Consider the following 19,711-nt stretch of genomic DNA (forward strand, 5'->3'; position numbering starts at 1 on the left):
ACCACCTGAGCTCGGATGTAGCCTTTCCTCCTCTCCTGGCTGTACACGTGACTGCTGGCCTCGCTCACTTGCTGTACACAACGCTCTATACTCTGGGTGTGCGAGGGCCAGGCAGGGACATGCATGGGGTTGTCCAGGAAAACTCTGACTTGAACATTGGTGAGGCTGCAGGTAAGAGGGGGCTCACTGCCAGCCTGGATGTTACTCAGATCTATGAGATCAGTGAGGGTCTTGGCACCTAGATTGACTTCAGGAGTCTTCCTGACCCTGAAGGAATCGTCACCAACTGATTCGTCATGCCCAGATCCTCTCATAAGTCTCATATCCAAGATCTTTTTGACTGCCACTCTTCTCTCCTCCTCATCCTTACTGCAGAGCATTGTCTGCAGAACTGCCTCGGGATGAGCATACCAGGAAGATCTCCTCACAGTCTGCTCCACAATCTGAACAATCCTTGGCTGACTCCTCAGGAGCTCAAGCTGGAAGAGAACATGCCTCGGACCTTCGGAGAACGATGACTTGACCTTGGTGTTGAACCAATTTGGCAAGCAGACACTCACGATGAATTGGACAATAAGTCTCAGGTTGTGAAGCTGGTTCCCTTTCAGTTTATGATGAGCGACCCAAATTCTGCAGAACCTGAGAGCCGTTGTGAGCCACCTAGAATGTGAGACTGGACCTATCTGCAGGTAAGCAAGTCTATCAGGCATGACCCCAGTTTTGATGGCACTGCAAATCATGTAACCATAGTACTGGTCAGTACTCAGGTCGTCAATGACAGTATGTGCAAGCTCAACGAGTGGAGGGCCAACTGTGATTTTTTCAAAGCTCGGATTTATTTCTAACTCAGTGGCAGAGTCCAGCATCTTGCCAAGAGGACCAGACCATCTGTTGTTTGAAAGAGTCTTGCCATCCAGCTCCTGGATCAGATGTCTGAGTGGCAACTCGTTGGTGTGGAGGTCACAAACAATCCAGACCAGCTTCCTCCCAATCTTCCGCTCTATCCACTGTATGACCCCCCCTTGCCACCCTGTGTTCGTGTTGGTGCTGTCCCCTCCAATGGCCTGCAGGGTCTGGTCTACGTTCCTCTCTCTGAGCCAGTTCACAATGTTATCTGCCACTATCTCAGCTGGTTTCCTGATGTCATCTTTCTCTGGAGTGAAATGCCACAAATACTTCCCTCCTGGTTCACTGCAGCAGGAGTAGTGTTCCTCCTTCACCATGGCAGGGAACAACTTGTCAGAATCTCCAACTTTCATGAACACTTTAGTGTCATCCTTCTCCCATCAAAGAACAAACAATTGATTCCATTTTCTCTTATCCCCTTATCAAACTCCTCTTCTAGGTTACTGACAAGTTTCTCCTGAGCTCTCCTTACTTTGTTATGATCTATCACCAGGTGAACATCATCAGGTGTTATCAAACCACCGTCAATCCAGGCAGCTGTTGCTATCTCTGCAGTTTCTCTGAGACCAGTGTGGTGTCGCATGCTGGCCAGAGCTATGCTCGGGATATCTTTCCTATTTCGAATCTTATGCCTGGAAGGTTTGGGATCATTATTTTCTGGGTTAGGGACAAAGTCACCATTCTCCTGGTCAGCACTCGGATCAGCCATGGGGAAGTCATTAAACTCTGAATCAGCTTGACTCCAATCATCGGCCTTTTTTACCTCACCCTGGGCCTTCTCAAGTCTCTTTTCCTCGGCAACTCTTCTCCTCTTCTGTCTCTCTGTGGCAGCCTCCTGTCTCTTGGACTCCGGAATATCTTGGCTAGAAATCATGAGAGCCCCTATACTGCCAGTCTTCTCTCTCTGTGCTTTGACAAATGCCAGTTCGATCACAGGAATCTTCAGTTCAAGCTTGCAAATACAGGAGATGTGGGCCTCGGATTTACAGTCACGATCGCATCCAAACTCAGGACAGAGAACAATTGGGCACCTGCAAGTAATTATGTCAAATAACTGGTCCAGTTGCTTGGCAAAGCTGTCCTTAACTGCAAGTTTTCCTCTCCCAAGAGAGATATCTCTTGCCTTTTCCCAACTGGCTAGCAGTCTCTCACTAATCTTCTTCTGACTTGTTATGACTGGAGGCTTGAACTGAGCGTTAGCCAGAGTGTACTGTGCCAAGACAGCTTTGGTCATATCACTGGCAATGTCTTTGTTTGTGTAAGTTCTTTGGTTCTTTTCACTGATTTGCCTGATTAAAACACCGTATCTCAAAGCATCTCTCAATGTAGGCAACTCCGACTTCAGGAGCTCTCTCCCAGACCCAAGATAGTGACTGAGATGGCTGGATTTTTGGTTCCTCGTCCTGACACAAGCAGCCATCGCAAATATTATCAACTTATAAATGCATCAGAATCTGAAACAGAAAAAAATATTGTTCGTTGGGTTGTTAAAGAATGAAGTCAGAAAGCAATGTTCACTATTTAATTGTAATGCACTAATGCAGCTGTACGTTAGATTTTCGATAAATTTCACGCTAAAATTTACCTAGCAAAAGGTTGCAAAATATTGAAACTTAAATTATTTTCTGTTTATATACACTAAAATCTACCAAAAACGTGATGGGCCATTAGTTTTAGCTGATCTTCCCTCCTATGACACACCCTACTACTGTAAGTCATATTCTTCTTACTCGGTGAACATTTGGTGCCTTTGTAATCCAATACCAATGAAATTATGATTGATCATAGCTTTTCATCATAATGATTCTACAAAATTCTATAAAATTCGAAAACTGACGGAGAGTAATATTCCCACGGTGCAAAATCTAAACTTTATTAGTTGATAAATGTAGTATGGCGGAACCACACATTTTAACCTCTTATGGTAATCCCTGTGTGTGTGTGTGTGTGTGTGTGTGTGTGTGTGTGTGTACTCAACTGAGCCCTCCAAACAGTGAATAGTTCACCTTTTCAGAAAATTTTAGGGGTTCCAGAGAATACGTACAATATTTTCCATGCTTCTGAGCCATCACCATACCAAATACATTAAATTCTGGACCTCCGTACGATAAGGGATGCTATTGTCAATCGAGATTCTAGGGAGTTTTCGGGACGATCATATCAGCCAGTTCCGGACAGTGATGAGTTTCAACGATGTAATATTGTCTTTTCAATAGTTGAACCACTACAAGAGTGTATTCCTTAGGCTAGTGTTAAACATGAAAATTTTCACTCTTATTAAAATTACAAACACAACTGGATAAATTTCAAAATTATATATATATATATATATATCATGTAGATCCACAATGAAAACGTGGATAAGATAAATCTTGATAAAATCACACAGTTGCCTCTGAGGATGTCTTGAATAAAGACAAAAGCTAAGGTGCATATACAATTCTCAGTCGTAAACAAAAATATTTGAATAATACAAAAGCATTTAAACTGTCTCCGCAGCGTGAGTGAGCTCAGACACCACATGGTGAGTGTGAGGTCTAACACATACCCTTACGTGACTGTACGAAAAGTGCGTGTGGAGAAAAGTGCATATTAGTGTGTGTTGACACTGAATAGCTGAGAACATTACCATGTGTTCCTATTAAACTCACACGCTCGTCAGTTCACAATGGGGGTGTTTATAAATACCGAAGTGTGTGTGTAATGGGGAAGATACTCATTGGGGCGTGTGTGTGTGTGTTGTGGGAGGTACTCAGGGGTATGTGAGTATGTAGGTTGTAGTAGGGGAAGTACTCACGGTCATGTGGGACTGGTGGTGGGTTACTTATACCATATATACGTGTGAGGATGTTTTCAGGGAGACAGAAATGGGAAAATGATGATGGAACCTTAAACATCTGGACAAATAGAAGTAATATTAAGTTGTTGATGTTACTGTACTATACATGCTTGTTTTATTCGCAATGTGGGTGACTTTGGTTGCATAAATGTTGCTAGAGCTTTAAGATGTATACTTGAGTTGGTAAACTAGTAAACTAGGCTTACCTTCTTGACCGATGCAAAATTACAAAATTGCTATTCGTAAAAACGTATAAATGCTTATGTTTACAAAGCTGATATCAACACAGTCTTTGCCACTGCTGAACGTATGGGGAGCAGCGAGAACATGAGGGCCTAGTGTATAGGAAAATAATACAATAACAAGAATGATAATAATAATAGGCGCTAACTAGGTAAATATTCTGTCAAATATCTATGACAGAAATGAGAGCAAAAACGATTTACAGCAACTAGCAAATATACGGGCAGGTGTAGCTGGATACAATGTTCTGAAAGCCCGCTAAAAAATAAGTTAGCAAGCAAGGAAAATCGTGATAACGATGACAAAGCGAGAACTCGATGTTTACGTGCTTGAAACTTACAAAAAGGAAGTGATATGTGATGAGATTACAAGAGAGTGAGTAAGTTTTGTAAAGACAAGAGGAAAGGGGGATACTTAGATAAAGCTTACAAGATGGATCCAACGAAAGCCAAGATGTAGGGGATACGAGAAAGTGAAGCTGACAAGAGGAGGGATACGTACCCGCGGGAAGAAGACTTTGAGGTGAAGGAAGACCCATCGATGCTTTAAAGAAAAACATAAACTAGGCTATACGCTGACCGTAGTTGCCAACTGCTGTACATTCGAATTAATTACAAATTATATGTTATGAACACTTGGCCTTCCACTGTGTTGATGTTTCTACTAATGTAATGCAATGGCACACTATCTCTTAGTCTTAGAGATTATGACCAAAACGCTAAGTGTATGTGGTAGAGGTGGCGATCTGGGGTAGTGGAGGTACTATATTTATATATAATGGTTGCTCCTCGAAATCGAGGACGGCTGGCCCTAGGACCACCTAGGCGTGCATTGGTTTAAAGTGTAAAAGCTGTCGCCAACACAACAACAACACCCTAAGTTAACGAGTTGCATGACCAAGTGTCAAGGAACAGTCCGAGAAAACCGGACAACTCGCCTACTGCAATGGCTAACCATTACCCCGGAACAGGATCCGCAAATCGATTAACATCCAGGTCCCCAATTGCTGCTGGGTAGACAGAGGCAAATGGCGTAAAGAAACTTGTACCTAGTTTCACCCTGCCCGGGGATCGAACACGGGTCCACTCGCTTGCGAGACGAGCATGCTGACCATTACACCACAAGTATTATAAAAGGTTTTTCTAGCAGACAATTTAGTCTGTACAATCTACTGAGTTTCTCTCCATCTATAGAAGGCTGCACCGCTTTCATTAGAGGAAATGGTTCTTTATTTCTAGTTTTGGTAAGTTTACTTTCTTTTCCCATTCTAACCAGCGCCATAGAGTAGAAGAGTTTGACAAACCTCACAACACGCGCCATCTTGCTTCCTAGTGTCAGTGAGTGGGAGCAAGAGTGCTAACTGAACCATTAATGTCATATTATTTTGAAACCAACCAACCACCACCTCTACTTTTGCTGTGAAGTTTTACATTATTCTGAACCTGCTCTGCAGTTTTGGCTCTTTGTGTCAATGGCTGAGTAGCCAGAGCTTAGGTAGCACAGGTTAGGTTAGGGAAACATGGCGTTGTCTGGTGGCAAGAAGTTTCTTTAGTTAGTGACTGAGTTGGCCACACTCTTCGACTCCATGGCGCTGACTAATGGATTTGTGAATTCTTATTTTAGATGAAAAGTTGTTTATCTTCCAAATGTTACGAATCAGGTGTCGCATATTGAGATAACTATTATTTCATAATACACCTGTTTCGAAATAGTTGAGAAACTTTTAATTTCCAAAATTATAAGAAAACGATGATATTTGATTTTAAGCTCCTTTTTTATATATTTCGTTACCAATTCGAATAATGGTATTTTTGGTGAATTTTATTGATTAAATAAAACTAAAAAAGTGGCTACGTATCGCTTAATTCATATGTGTAATTTTATGATGCAACTCGGGCGTAATATTTAAATACAACCAACAATAGTAAGCAAGAATTCTTTGACTTTTAATTACCGAGAAACAAAAAATAAGATCGTACCCTCCGCGCCTTTGGTACTCCTGCAAATTTATAAAACACAATAAGAGAACCGTCTGATTTTAGCTATGACGAACCACTGAGAATTTAATAAAAATGTCTTGTTATTATCGTTCAGTGATTTTTCGACAATTCGCCTCAGCGCCAGTCTTTTTTTTCCTATCTTCTCACTGGATTTTTTTATACATTAAATCAAACGTTTAGGCTTCCGAGTTTTTCATCATACATATTTTTCTCAAACCCTTTTAGTTGTGCCAAAGTTGTCAAGAATTTGTAGATTAAATTTTTTTTAATTCTTTCCTTCTTAATTTCCATGTCCAACCATACTAAAGGGTTGGAACAAATTGTTCAGAATATTAAAGACACAAATCAGGTGTTTCAGAAATACTGTGAAGTAGAAAATAGTGTTTAGATACAACATAAAATAATATAATAAATACAAACAAACTGAAAGATAAAACTACTGTAATGTAGTAACTAAAAACATATGGCAAAGAGACCTTAAACTGGTGAGAATGATGCTATACGTACAGTAGTGTTTTAAGACAACACACACACCTACTACTTTGCTGTCACTCGGAATCGAGTATGACGATCATCCAGCTATGATACAATGATATGAGTTATTAAGGATGTCACATAATGCGACAAACACTAACTTTATGTTAAACAAGACTCGTGCGGGGCTCATGGTAACTTCATCGGCTATTTTAAAATTAGATGTATTATATTTAATTTTTCAATATTCGATACCTGACTCGTACTGATTACAATGTAAAACAAGAAAAATCTTCTACAACTAAAAAAAATCGCGAATATACCAGTTACGGTGGTAGAGGCAGAAGTGTGCTGGGGGGGAGGGGGGGGGGAAGGTCGAGGCGGTGTAAAGGAGATAACGAAGGATGTCAGTAGCAGTGTGGCCAGGCCAGTGTCGAAAAGGAAGGGTGATGAGGAAGACTGGTGCAGAAGGGTGGTAACATGTAAGTGCTGTGAGCGCTATAGGGGAGTCGATTGTTCACTGCAAAGAAGTGTAACACCAAGGATGGCATTGGGGGCAGTAATTAGATTGCAGACGAGGAGCAGCAGCAGTCCCCGCTGTATGACTTCTATTCTGGCGGCCGTAGGGCAGCCAAGGATGAATCTAATGGCTCTGTTTTGGACTTTTTCAATGCTTTGTTTCTCGCGGTGCGAGGCAACTGTAAGGACGGGAAATGCATAATGTCTGAAAGTCCTGACGATGGTGATGTACCTGAGACGTACGACCCTGACAGAGTAACAGATACTCTTCTGAGGCCGTGGGTGAGGGACTGGAGGGATCACGTTCATTGGCGGCACTGGGAGATGACGTGGACGGCGACAGCGGAGGTGGTGGCTCTGGTAAAAGGTACGTGCGGGTAGACCCAGGTACAGTACCTGTAGGTGTGTACTTGTCTGACACCGGGAGTGCGAGATGAACTTGGTTTTAGTGAGTGAGATGATAAGCCCGAGGGCCTGACAGGTCCGGGGGAACGTGGAGAGTATAGGTTGTTCATGTTTCACGGTAGTAATTTGGAGGACAGTGAGGCTCAAATGCCGTCGCCGGTTAGCGCAACCTGACGACACCCATGTCAAGTTTATCTGGATCCCGTCACATATAAGAATATGTAACACTGTTCGGCTTGCTGAAGAAGCAACACAAGAAAAGGATATTGAAGCCACCCTCGCTCTCTCCTTCAACCAATCTTGCCAGACATTCCCCTATGTGGTGATATTTAAAACAACTTTCTTGAATATTCCCGTTTCGAGTGCTGGTACTGAAAGATCGTTGAGTCATATGAAACTAAGAAAATCTCACCCCCGATCATCCATGTCACCAGACGATTTTCAAACTTGACTGTTCTGAGCACTGAACGGGGATATGCGCACCAGTTTCTGAATTATGACAGAGCCATTGACATGTTTGCCGAGATGTAACAGCGGCACATGGTTATTATCCTACCAGTAAATATCCTGTTGTATATCTATATTCCTTTTTCTTAAATATTTATAGTAATATTTCTATATTTTGTATATTACATTGTGTAAATAGTTGTCGTGTTCTGTCTGAAATTTATAACCCTTTTGCCCTCCCCCCTTGTAAAAATACCAAACAGCATCTCTGGTGATCTGCCGCCGCTATACCCAGTACAACCCACCCTACAGGAACACTGTGGACTCTATATAGGTAATTAATTCTGAAATTTTAAATGGTGCTTAATAACGAGCAGATAACTCAGCAATTGACCACCTGGCTAACTCAGTCGGTAGAGCACGTGACTCTTAATAGCGGGGTTGTGGGTTCGAGCTCCACGTTGGGTGTCGATTGGGTTTTTAGGCGTGTTTAGGGTGCAGCTGTAACACCCGTATCTCTCACCAATATGTGAAGGGTACGAGTCCTACTTGGACAGGACACATGTGAGAAGGATGTTATCCAGTGTGACCCTACCAAACACCACAGGTTTCCCAGACTCAAGTTTCCTCCTGTACTAACACTGGACAGATTAGTCGCCCGAACGACTAGTAAACTGATAAGTAGTTATAATGATAAATATAAATAAGAGCAGTTGTGGCAAGATTTGTTACTGTTGAGTCCTACCGGTAACTGTATCACAAAAAAATTTTAAACATGGTAACTATTTAAAAAACCTTCACTCCTTCCAGCATTGCCTGGTAATCAAGGAATATATACCAGCTAATGTACTGGCTCTAGAGTGTACCTGAAGATGGGTCTGAAATAAACCAAATTAATACCGTACCCTAATTCCTGTGACCCATATATTTTGCTTCTGCCCGTCCGAATAATAAATATTCTGCTGCCTGTCATATACAGTCCTATGATAAATTAAAAGTAAATTAATATTCCTTTTTATTAAATAATTATAGTGTATTTCTACATTTAAAAAAATATATTATGTAAAAAGATAAAGGTCTCACATACTGCTAACACCAGGAGTTGTTGTTCGATTTCGTTCATTATTCCGCAGAGGTTCTTTGGATGTTAATAAGTAATAAAAACGATACGACAATGCACGCAACCTAATAGAAGCTGACCTAACCAAAGAAACCTACCTAACCTTACCTAAATCCCTACCGACCCCCGGACCTCCCGGCATATTAAAACCAAAGAACTTACTTTGATATCTGGTACCAATGAAAGCAGCTTTCTTGAAGCGGCCTGGTGCAATTTTACGTTTTTTGTGAACATGAGAGGACGCTAGGATGTATCCGCTTAGTTGTTTCACTCAAAGAATATAGCAGAGGAAGTCATCCCACACCTGAGTCCTGACCCAAAATGCGACCCAGCTCACGCAGGACGCCCCTGCCTTCATTTGACTGCAGTTACTACTGTGAAAACTGGTGTCCGCTGTCACATAATAACCGCCAATTGTGTATTGTTTGAGTTTAATTCTTTGGTCAAACGAGAGGGAAATATACACTTTCATACATTTCCTAAAAATAGAGAACTAAGATACAGTGGGTTAACCTCTTCAAGAGAAAAGACAACATTAATACTGCTAATGCTCGGATATGCCCGGTGGGCATTGGACAGCGCTGCCAGAGGCTGACAGAAACTGCAGTCAACTGTAAAAATAAATCTCTGTGCCCTGGTAGTGGTGTACAATGAATTGGAAATTCTGCCAGCATCTGGAAATGAGTTTTCAGGACACACCTACTCTCTTTCCCCTTCTCCCCATTCTCTCTCTCCTCACTACTCCCTCTCCACTTCTCCCCACTCCTTCTCCACTTCTCCCCACTCTTTCTCCACTTCTCCCCACTCCTTCTCCACTTCTCCCCACTTCCTCTCTTCATCTCTCTAAGAACATAAGAATGGAAGAAACTTCAGAGGTTCTATAGGCCCATACTAGCTCACTTGTCATGTGAGGTCATAACTCATGTCACCTCCTGTCTACATTATTAATATAATAAACACAACAGGGAGGAAACGATATACTTTAAGCAATTGTACATATAGTTAAAATTCTCTCTCCTTCCGTTCATCTGTGCTCTATCTGTCATAGGAGCATTAATAGTTGCAGACAAGTCACCGGCTGTCAACAAAGACATATGTACTGATAGAAAAGGCCAAAAGAGGACTGTGCAAGAAATTGAGTCTACATGGGCACCTGATGTACTGCCAGAGAAAGAACCTGAGGAAGAGAGACCAGTTCTGATCACTGAGGATCTACAACGTCAACTGGATGATGTAAAGGAGAGAGATGCTCTTCTCGTAGAAAAAAAGAGGATGGGGGAAGGAGAGGATGTATTTGCATGAACAGATAGAAAATGTTTTTATTAAGGCTACTGCTACTACTAAAGATATTGTTAGTCGTTATTTTTCCTCTTCTCTAGTGAGTTTTTTTCATAACTAATATTCCTGTAATATACTGGTCTGAGAAGGATATCAGCAGAACACTGACCATTCGTAGCTTAAGCCCGAAAGCTTATCGCTACTTGCCTGATAGAAGTGTCATAACTCCTGTCACATCACCTCACACCTGCAGGCAAAGGCAGCACCTGTGATTACCTGTCCAACTATCCCGCCCCCCCCCCCCTTGTAATTTGGCGTCAGTGGCGGTAACACTTGGCATTTGATTTCGTAACTCCTTTCACTTATATTATTAACATAATGGACACAACAGGGAAGAAAGGAATTCCTGTAGACAATTGTATATCTAGTTATAATCACTTTATATTAAGCTGCACTTATTTAAATACATAGCTAAAACTGAAATGCATTGTTTTTCTTTTAACCGTTCTTTCTGTGTAGCATCCATTGCACTGAGTGGTGTCCTTAGCTAAGGTTCTGTTCAGGATTAGACACTCTATTAGTACTATTTTCTATGTGAGATACTGAGATAACAAAATATAGTATGTTCTTTTCTGTTTATAAGGGGTGAGAGGTAGGTGAGGGAGCACGGGAGTCTACCCGCTGACGTCAGCAAAGCTCCACCCATCTGCGTTCGGGTTGACCTCTTCTATAGACCTTGGTTGCACTGAAACAAAAAAAGAGCGGACGACAACACGCGGACGACAACAAGCGCCGTGGGCGCCGGTGGTAGAACGGTACCGCTCTTGTCTCGCAAGCGAGATGTCACCGGTTCGATTCCCTGGCCGGTGGAAAAGTTGTCTGGACATACTTCCTAGCCCCCTTGGTCCCTGTTCACCAAGCAGTAATGTAGGTACCTGTTGTAAATCGAAAGTTGCGAATTCGTATTCAGGGAAAGTTGTTGGAGATTCCAATAACTTGATGACAATAATCATTGACTCTTCAGGCTTCTACGCCCTTGACTAAAAAACCTATGACCCTTCAGGCTTCTACGCCCTTAACTCATGACACATAAAGGCAAGCATAAACTTGGCATGCTTCCCTGTTGGACGCTGTAAACGCTTCTTCGCTTCACCTTACATAGGATGTAGGGGAGTGCCCAATAAAAAGAAAAAAAAAACACGCGCCGACACAGCAGAATTTTCGGCGGAATATTTAAGGAAATTAATTAATTTCTTTGGGTACAAAGCAACATAGAGACACAATATTTTAGTGTCATCAGACTAGTTTTTAGCAGTGCATTACCCGAATATTTCCCTCATCCTTCACTACAGACGATTATGATAGTAGATAGAGAGAAAAAAATATAATTAAAATATAAAGTTGTTAGATTGTTTTTATCACTTGCTATCATCGCAAAAAGATGTGTGGAAAAATGAACGTAATCGAACAACTCCTGCTGATGTTAGCCGTCTGCTCCGCTATTACCGTAAATAATTGGCCTGTCGACTGGGATATATAACCCCTTTGCCCTCCCCCCTGTAAAAATACCACACTACAACACTGGATGATCTGCCTCCTTCTTACCAACACTAACTGCGGGGAACCCAAGGTTACCCAACCAACCCACCTAAAAGGAACCCTGTGAAGTTTATAGGGGTAAATTGATTCTGACATCCTCTATGATGCTTAACAACAAGCAGATAATTCAGCTCTTCACTACCCGGCTAGCTCAATTGGTAGAGCACGAGACTCTTTATCTCGGGGTAGTGGGTTCGAGACCCACGTTGGGCGTCCATTGGGTTTTAGGAGTGTTTACAGTGCAGTGGTAACAACACCCTTGTCTTTCACCAATATGTGAAGGGTACGAGTACTGCTTGGACAGCACATATATGAAAAGGGTGTTATCCAGTGACCCTACCAAACATCACAGGTTTCCCAGACTCCAGTTTCCTCCTGTACTAACAATGGACAGACCAACCGCCCGAACCACTAGTAAACTGACAAGTGGTGAGATGATATTTATAAATAAAAGCAGTTGTGGCCAGATTAATTATAGACAGAAAGCTGTTAACCATGGAAGCCACACATCTACAATATTGCTAAAGCTGGCTCCCGAAAGGTGGGAATACTGTACAGATGCCGTAGCTACGTCACTCCTGAGCAGTTGCTTTAGGTTTATAAGGGTTGGAGTACTGCTCTCATATCTGGGGGTGGCTCTTCTTCTGTCCAACTGTTAGATAGGGTGGAATCAAAGGCACTTCGTCTTATTAACTATCCTCCTTTAGTTGATAATCTCTCTTCCCTTGCTTCACTCTCTCTCTTTTTCAAGTACTTTAGCGGACAATGTTTAGTGGATTTGGTATCCTGGGTACCGCCGGCAAGGCCGTGGGCTCGTAACACTCAAGGTCAATGTAGAACTTGGTAACACTCATCTTGCCCGCAGTGCCACCGTTTCTCTGTGGATGTCGGCCTCACTAGAATAACCCGTTATAGTACATCCTTCTTTCCTCACACAGCGAAACTGTAAAATGCTCTGCCTTCTTTTGTGTCTCCATACTCTTACAATCTACCTCACTTTAAAAGGCTGGTTTTCCGTCATCTTCGTGGTGCATGCAGATTAATATGGTATTTTTCTTCTATTTCTAATTTCTTTTTACTCTTAATTTTTCTCCCTGTGCCCGGGTGGTCTATTCCCCGTAAAAAAAAAATACAGACTTCATTTTAATGTCATATGACCAGTTTCTCGCTGTGTTTTACCCCACAATTTCCCTCATCCTCCTCACCCTGCCCACTACAGGTGATTTATGATCGTAGAAAGAGAAAAATTACTTATAATTAAAACAGAAAGTTGTGGTATCGTTTATATTAGTTACGATTATCCAAACATCTGTGGAAAAAAATAATGAATCGAACAAATCCTCCTGGTGTTAGCCGTCTGCTCCAAAATTACCGTAAATAATTGTCCTGTCTTGTCAGAAACTTATAACTCCTTTGCCCTTCCCCTTGAAAAGACATCACCTACATTACTGGATGATCTAACACTTTCATACCAAAAAAGTCGTTGAGGGACCCAAGGTTGCCTGGTTGCCTAAGCAACCCACCTTACAGGAACCCTGTGGACTGTATGTGGGTATTTGATTCTGAAAACTTATATGATAACTGATAAGAACAGATAACACTTTTTTTCATTGTCCGGCTAGCTCAGTCGGTCGCGCGTATCTCTCACCAATGTGTGAAGGGTACGAGTCCAGCTTGGTCTGGACACGAGTGGGAAGGGTGTTATCCAGTGTGACCCTCACTACCAAACATCACAGGTTTCACAGGCTCCAGTTTCCTCCTGTACTAACACTGGAGGGACTAATCCCCCTAACGACTAGTAAACTGATAAGTGGTGTAATGATAAATATAAATAAGAGCAGGTGTGGCAAGATTTGTTACTGTTGAGTCCTACCGGTAACTGTATCACAAACTACCGTTTTCTGTAATTCATAAGAAACAGAAAACTGGTAACCATGGTAACTATTTAAAATAAAATCTTAACTCCCAGCATTGACTGGTAATTAAGGAATATATACCAGTCAATGCATTGATACCTGAATATAGGTCTGATATAAACTAACATAATACAGGATTAATATTGACGACTAACACGTCGACGCGTTATTTGTTCTGATGTACCTTTGATTTTGTTTTACTATATTTCATCAGTGAGTTCTGATATGATAACTAGTTTTTTTCGAAAATGATTCTTTTGGTAGATAATTAGGCACCTCGGCGCGTATTACTTGTTTTCTCTGTGGTAATGCGGTGGTGATGTCATATTTCCAAATGTAAACAGCCAGTCATATTGATGTACTGTACTTCAAAACACTCGGCACTCCAATACACGGCAGTCTCCAGTACATGTTTATGAGCCACAAGGTCCGGACGGCTGCTCTCACCCCAAAAAAAAAAAAATTAATAAATATAATTGTAATTTCTTTCTGTTTAATATGCCAAGGGGTCCGGAGGGTAGAACTTCACAGTTAGGAAGTTAGGTAAAGTTAGGTAGGTTTCTTTGGTTAAGTTGTTGAGGTCTCTAATAATGCTTCTGTCACTTGTTTTTCTTACTTTTATCCTCTTCGCCACTGATCGGCTTGTTAGCCGCTTGGGCGATCGGTCACGTCTCTTTTCATTTATCTTCTTCACCAAAAGATCGGCTCGCTAGCCGCCCGGACGATCGGTCACGTCTCTGTCACGCACTGTTGGCAAATACTGGGCATGCACCGGCTCCTGAATGTACCTGAACCCGCTCCAGTGTTGGTCAAGTCTTGTCTTGAAAGAGCTCACACTCGGTGCCGTCACAACACTCTCTGGTAGATTGTTCCAAGAGTTTACAACCCTCACTCCGAAAAAGTTTGCCCTCATGGTTTTCTGGACTTGCGGCTTCTTCAATCTTGAGCTGTAACCCCTTGTGGGGCGAGCGTCCGCCAGCTCCAAGTAAGGACACTCAACTGAGTAGTGCCCCCTGAGATGCTTATACACCTCAACTAGGTCCCCCCTTGCCCGTCTGTAGTATAAGCTAGGCAAGTTCAGGCGCTCCAATCTCTCAGGGTAGCTGAGGTGCCGAAGTGCAGGCACCAGTCTGGTGGCCCTCCTTTGAACTATCAACAAGGTTAGGTAAGATTTAAATTAGAAATAAAGTATCCACTTTTTAACACATTTGCCAAAACTACGACAGTGTCCAATATAAAACACAGTGAAATTGCAGCGTTATTAAATTCGTTTTCCATGAAAAATCGGCAGCGGGTCAGTCGCCAGTAATTATCCCTGTTATTTACAGTCCTAAGAAAAATTAGAACTAAATCAATATTCCTTGTTAATAAATATTGATACTGTATTTATTCTGAGTAATGAATTATGTAAATAAGGTAAAGGACTAGCGGACAGCTAACAAAAGAATGAGTTGTTCGTTTTCGTTCATATTTTCCACAGATGTTCTTGGATGATAGTAAGTAAAAAAATAATACGGCAATGCGCAGAACCTAATAGAAGCTGACCTAACCAACCAAACCAAAGAAACCTACCTAACCTTACCTAAATTCCTACCGTCCCCCGGACCTCCCGGCATATTAAAAACAAGAACTAACTTTGATATTTGGTACCAATGAAAGCAACTTTCTTGATACGGCCTGGTGTAATTTTACGTTTTTTATTTTTATTTTTTTTTTTATGGACGTGAGAGAACACTCGGACTGAGTGGCTCAGTTGTTGTACTGAAACAAACAAAGAGTGGACGACAACACGCGCCGACACTGCAGATATTTCGGCGGAATATATACATTAGAGTAAATAATTAATTTCTTTGCGTATAAAGGACATAGCGACATCATTTTAGTGTTATATAATCCAGTTTTCGCCGTGTTTTACCTAGAAATTTCCCTCATCCTTCATACCCTGCCCACCACAGGCGATTTATGGTCGTAGATACAGGGGAAAAAAATACCTTGAAATTAAAATAAAAAGTTGTCGTATCGTTCTTATTACTTGCTATCATCCAGATGTGTGTAAAAATGAACGTAATCGAACAACTCCTACTGATGTTAGCTGTCTGCTCTGCTATTACCTTAAATAATTGGCCTGTCGACTAGGATATATAACCCTTTAGCCCCCCCCCCCCCTTGTAAAAATACCACACTACATCACTAACCGCGGGGAACCCAAGGTTACCCAATCAATCCACCTAAAGGGAGCCCTGTGAAGTCTATACAAGTAAATTGATTCTCACATCCTCTATGATGCTTAACAACGAGCAGATAGTTCCTTGACTTCATTGCTCGGCTAGCTCAGTCGGTAGAGCACGAGACTCTTAATCTCGGGGTCGTGGGTTCGAGCCCCACGTTGGGCGTCCATTTTGTTTTAAGCGTGTTAATAGTGCAGTGGTAACAACACCCATATCTTTCACCAATATGTGAAGGGCACGAGTGCTGCTTGGACAGGACATACATGAAAAGGGAGTTACCCAGTTTGACTATACTAAACATCACAGGTTTCCCAGGCTCCAGTTTCCTCCTGTACTAACACTGGATAGACCAACCGCCCGAACGGCTAGTAAACTGATAACTGGGGAAATGATACATATAAATAAGAACAGTTGTGGCGAGATTTGTTACTGTTTGAGTCCTACCGGTAACTGTATCACAAATTACCGTTTTTTATCAATAATAATAGACAGAAAACTTTTAAGTACGGTAACTACATAAAATCTCTTCACTTCTTCTAGCATTGAATAGTAATACTCACATCAATCAGCAGCCCTCAATCCTGGTATTTCTCTTGTTATTTATTCAACTCGTGATACTCTTTGTATACGATTCTGGTTAAAGATATTAAAATACAGTATCATATTTTCTCATTTATCCCAGTGAATTTTCTCAAGCAATAAACTTAACTCTCTTGGCCACTGGTCGGTTGTCCCACCATTTGGTTGTTGTGCTACGCACAGTTGGCAAGTACTGGGCATGCACTGGCTTCAGAATATACAGCACCTGAATATAGGCCATATTTTGGTTAATTCTAGTCTTAAAGCTCGGCAACTGTTTAAGGCTGTTTATCATTATCAGAGTAAGTAAAGGTTCATGACATTAACATATTGAGAACTCCAAAGAAGTCATGCAGCAGGAATAAAATTAGATAATAAGAGTTAAGATTCATGACATAAAAGAGGACATTAACATACAGAGAACTCACAAGGCCAGAGAAGACATGCAGTGTAACTGTATCAAGAGAAACAAAATAAGATAATAAACTGATTCTTTTATTTTTCAGAATGTTAGTTGCCATGCAGCGCAGACTATTGAGGATTTGTTGAAATCTTAAAGTTCATCATGTTATCTATGTATGTAAATTCACCCTTTGCACTCGTGAGAACATTCAAATTATTGCAAATATTGTTAAATGCACTTATGAAGTTAACATCGTGTAAATGAATTTAATGGTTGTACCTCTGAAGAGTTCGTTCAGAGAGCTACGGAACCTCTTTTGTTAGTGCGAAAGAATATGGAATGAACAGAGACAATTATCTGGGGGTAGTAGATGCTGTCAGGTGAAGGATACAGGTAGGTGAAGGATATAGGCAGGTGAAGGATACAGGTAGATGAAGAATACAGGCAGGTGAAGAATACAGGCAGGTGAAGAATGGAGGTAGACGAAGGATACAGGCAGGTGAAGGATACAGGTAGGTGAAGGATATAGGCAGGTGAAGGATACAGGTAGATGAAGAATACAGGCAGGTGAAGAATACAGGCAGGTGAAGAATGCAGGTAGGCGAAGGATACAGGCAGGTGAAGGATACAGGTAGGTGAAGGATACAGGTAGGTGAAGGATACAGGTAGATGAAGAATACAGGCAGGTGAAGAATACAGGTAGACGAAGGATACAGGCAGGTGAAGGATACAGGTAGGTGAAGGATACATGTAGGTGAAGGATACAGGTAGGTGAAGGATACAGGTAGGTGAAGGATACAGGTAGGTGAAGGATACAGGTAGACAAAGGATACAGGTAGGTGAAGGATACAGGCAGGTGAAGTAGTAGTACATGTAGCTGTTATTAGATAAAGGAAGAAAGAAAATCTCAAGAGATTATCAAATCTTACCATTTGACTCAAGTAATCGAATATAATACTGTTGGTCTTATGAAGGCATGGAAAAATATATTGGATACGTATACTTTAAATGGTTAGTACCTTCTGTGGTTACTGATGGGGTGGTGACGGTATAAGGAGCAAACTTACCCAAGAACAGGTAGAGTCTTAACATCTTCAGCAGTCGTCCAGTATTCAGTATGTAAGCATTATATTTTTTAACCTAATTTCTACTTTAGCTTTTAATAAAGTGAAATTTATTTGCAATTTAATGAATTTGGGAGTTGTTGTATTAATGTGTTCAGATGCTTCAAATGTTGAGTGAAGTCTCCATGTACCGTTCGTATCTTTGTCTCTACACTGGACAACAAGAAGGTAGAAATTATGAAAGTTCCTCTTTCTTGTTGGACGGGGCAATTGCTTTATGTCTAACGTAACTGATTATTATTATTATTATTACAGGAAATTTTGTACAATGTTATATTGTTTTTAGGAAAAATTTTACCGGAAAAATTAATGCTTAACTAATTTACCTTTGTGAGTGTAATGTTCATATAATTAATTATTCATGCAATAGCACTAATGAGCACTGAACTCTAAATGTTATGGTATATGAACAGAAATTTAACTGAAAATTGATAGCAACAAAACAAAGCATATTTTAAAAGGATTTGGAATAATGTAAGCAAAAAATAGTGAAACTCAATGAAAAGCAAGTCAATGGGTGCCGTGGTGCCATTATACTGTAGAACACACTAGACATTTTCCTCTTGAGCCCACAGCAGATGGGAAAGAAACTTATCTTAGATTTGGTTAACAGTTATGGAAAATACCCACTCGCCACCTCTATCTCTTACGATGTATATTTAAGAAAAAATACTGCTCAGGTGTTTAGTATTGTCGTCTCTATAAGACTGTTGCCACACCACACAACTTTTGTTGACATTATGTGGCATTAATCTTTCTCTTTTCTCATAAGTCCCCGACTTAACACCAGCTCACACAGCCTCCCAACAAGAAATTGAATGAGAATTTTATATTATCCAGATTTCGGTCAGAAACGAATGTCGTTTCATTCTCTCTCTCCCACTCTACTTTCTTACCTAGATATTTCTTCTTCTGTAATTATCTTATTTGACACGTCCTCCTCTACCCCAAGTTTCCCCTCCTCTGAGGCAAATGTCTTATTAGTCTCTGCTTACATGTTCCCTTCTCCCTCATCTGTGTCCCCTGACAGGCTCACCTTGAGAATACGTGAGGTTGCACGGGAGGGAGGAGGCTGGGGTGACGGTAATGTCGACAGCGCCAGAGGAGGGGTCCCGGCCTAGCATTCCCAGGTCCACCGAATGTTGTTGTATGATGCCAGGCGTCCCTAGGCTTGGGTGGCTGGTATTAGTGAGTCCTACAGCGGCTGCCATAACACAACCACATAATATTAGAACCAACTGCAAACATTTCAAATAAGGAATGTTATATTGTGATTAATCCACAGCATTCCATGACAGGAAAATTTAATCATGACTAAAAATATTATAACATGCTAGGAAGTATAATCAGGATTAATCTTTAAAAAATACATACCAAAATGATGTTAATTATCATAAATTTAAAACGAAAATAAAGAAATGGATATGTAAAATTATAATCCTAAATAAATCAAAATAAGTAACAGATTTTATACCTCCACTAGACTTATAATTAGTATAATAGTAACTTTCTGTCGCACTTGATAGCTAACTTAAGTCGTACATTTACCGTATATGCAAGTTTACTACCAAGTTCATATTTACTGCACATGGAATTACTTACAGCTGAATCCATGACATTTCAAGTCGCGT

The 19,711-nt window shown here is 41.1% G+C and overlaps 1 protein-coding gene and 2 non-coding genes across 3 annotated transcripts in view; 2 read left to right on the forward strand and 1 right to left on the reverse strand.

The window, feature by feature from the left end:
* LOC121859413 (transient-receptor-potential-like protein) overlaps positions 1 to 19,711 on the reverse strand; it is a 201,793-nt gene that overhangs the window by 2,901 nt on the left and 179,181 nt on the right. Inside the window, exons 18-19 of the mRNA XM_042356208.1 lie at positions 19,117 to 19,284; positions 4,490 to 4,531 (exon numbers count right to left, since the gene is read on the reverse strand). Of these exons, the coding sequence (XP_042212142.1) occupies positions 4,490 to 4,531; positions 19,117 to 19,284 (210 nt within the window). The remainder of the gene's footprint in view (positions 1 to 4,489; positions 4,532 to 19,116; positions 19,285 to 19,711) is intronic.
* Trnak-cuu lies at positions 11,971 to 12,043 on the forward strand. Its single transcript has one exon. It is a non-coding gene; the product is annotated as a tRNA-Lys (tRNA).
* On the forward strand, positions 16,067 to 16,139 carry Trnak-cuu. The gene has a single exon. It is a non-coding gene; the product is annotated as a tRNA-Lys (tRNA).

Source organism: Homarus americanus, unplaced genomic scaffold (genome assembly GCF_018991925.1).
Source record: "Homarus americanus isolate GMGI-L3 unplaced genomic scaffold, GMGI_Hamer_2.0 scaffold7626, whole genome shotgun sequence".
Classification (NCBI taxonomy): Eukaryota; Metazoa; Arthropoda; class Malacostraca; order Decapoda; family Nephropidae; genus Homarus; species Homarus americanus.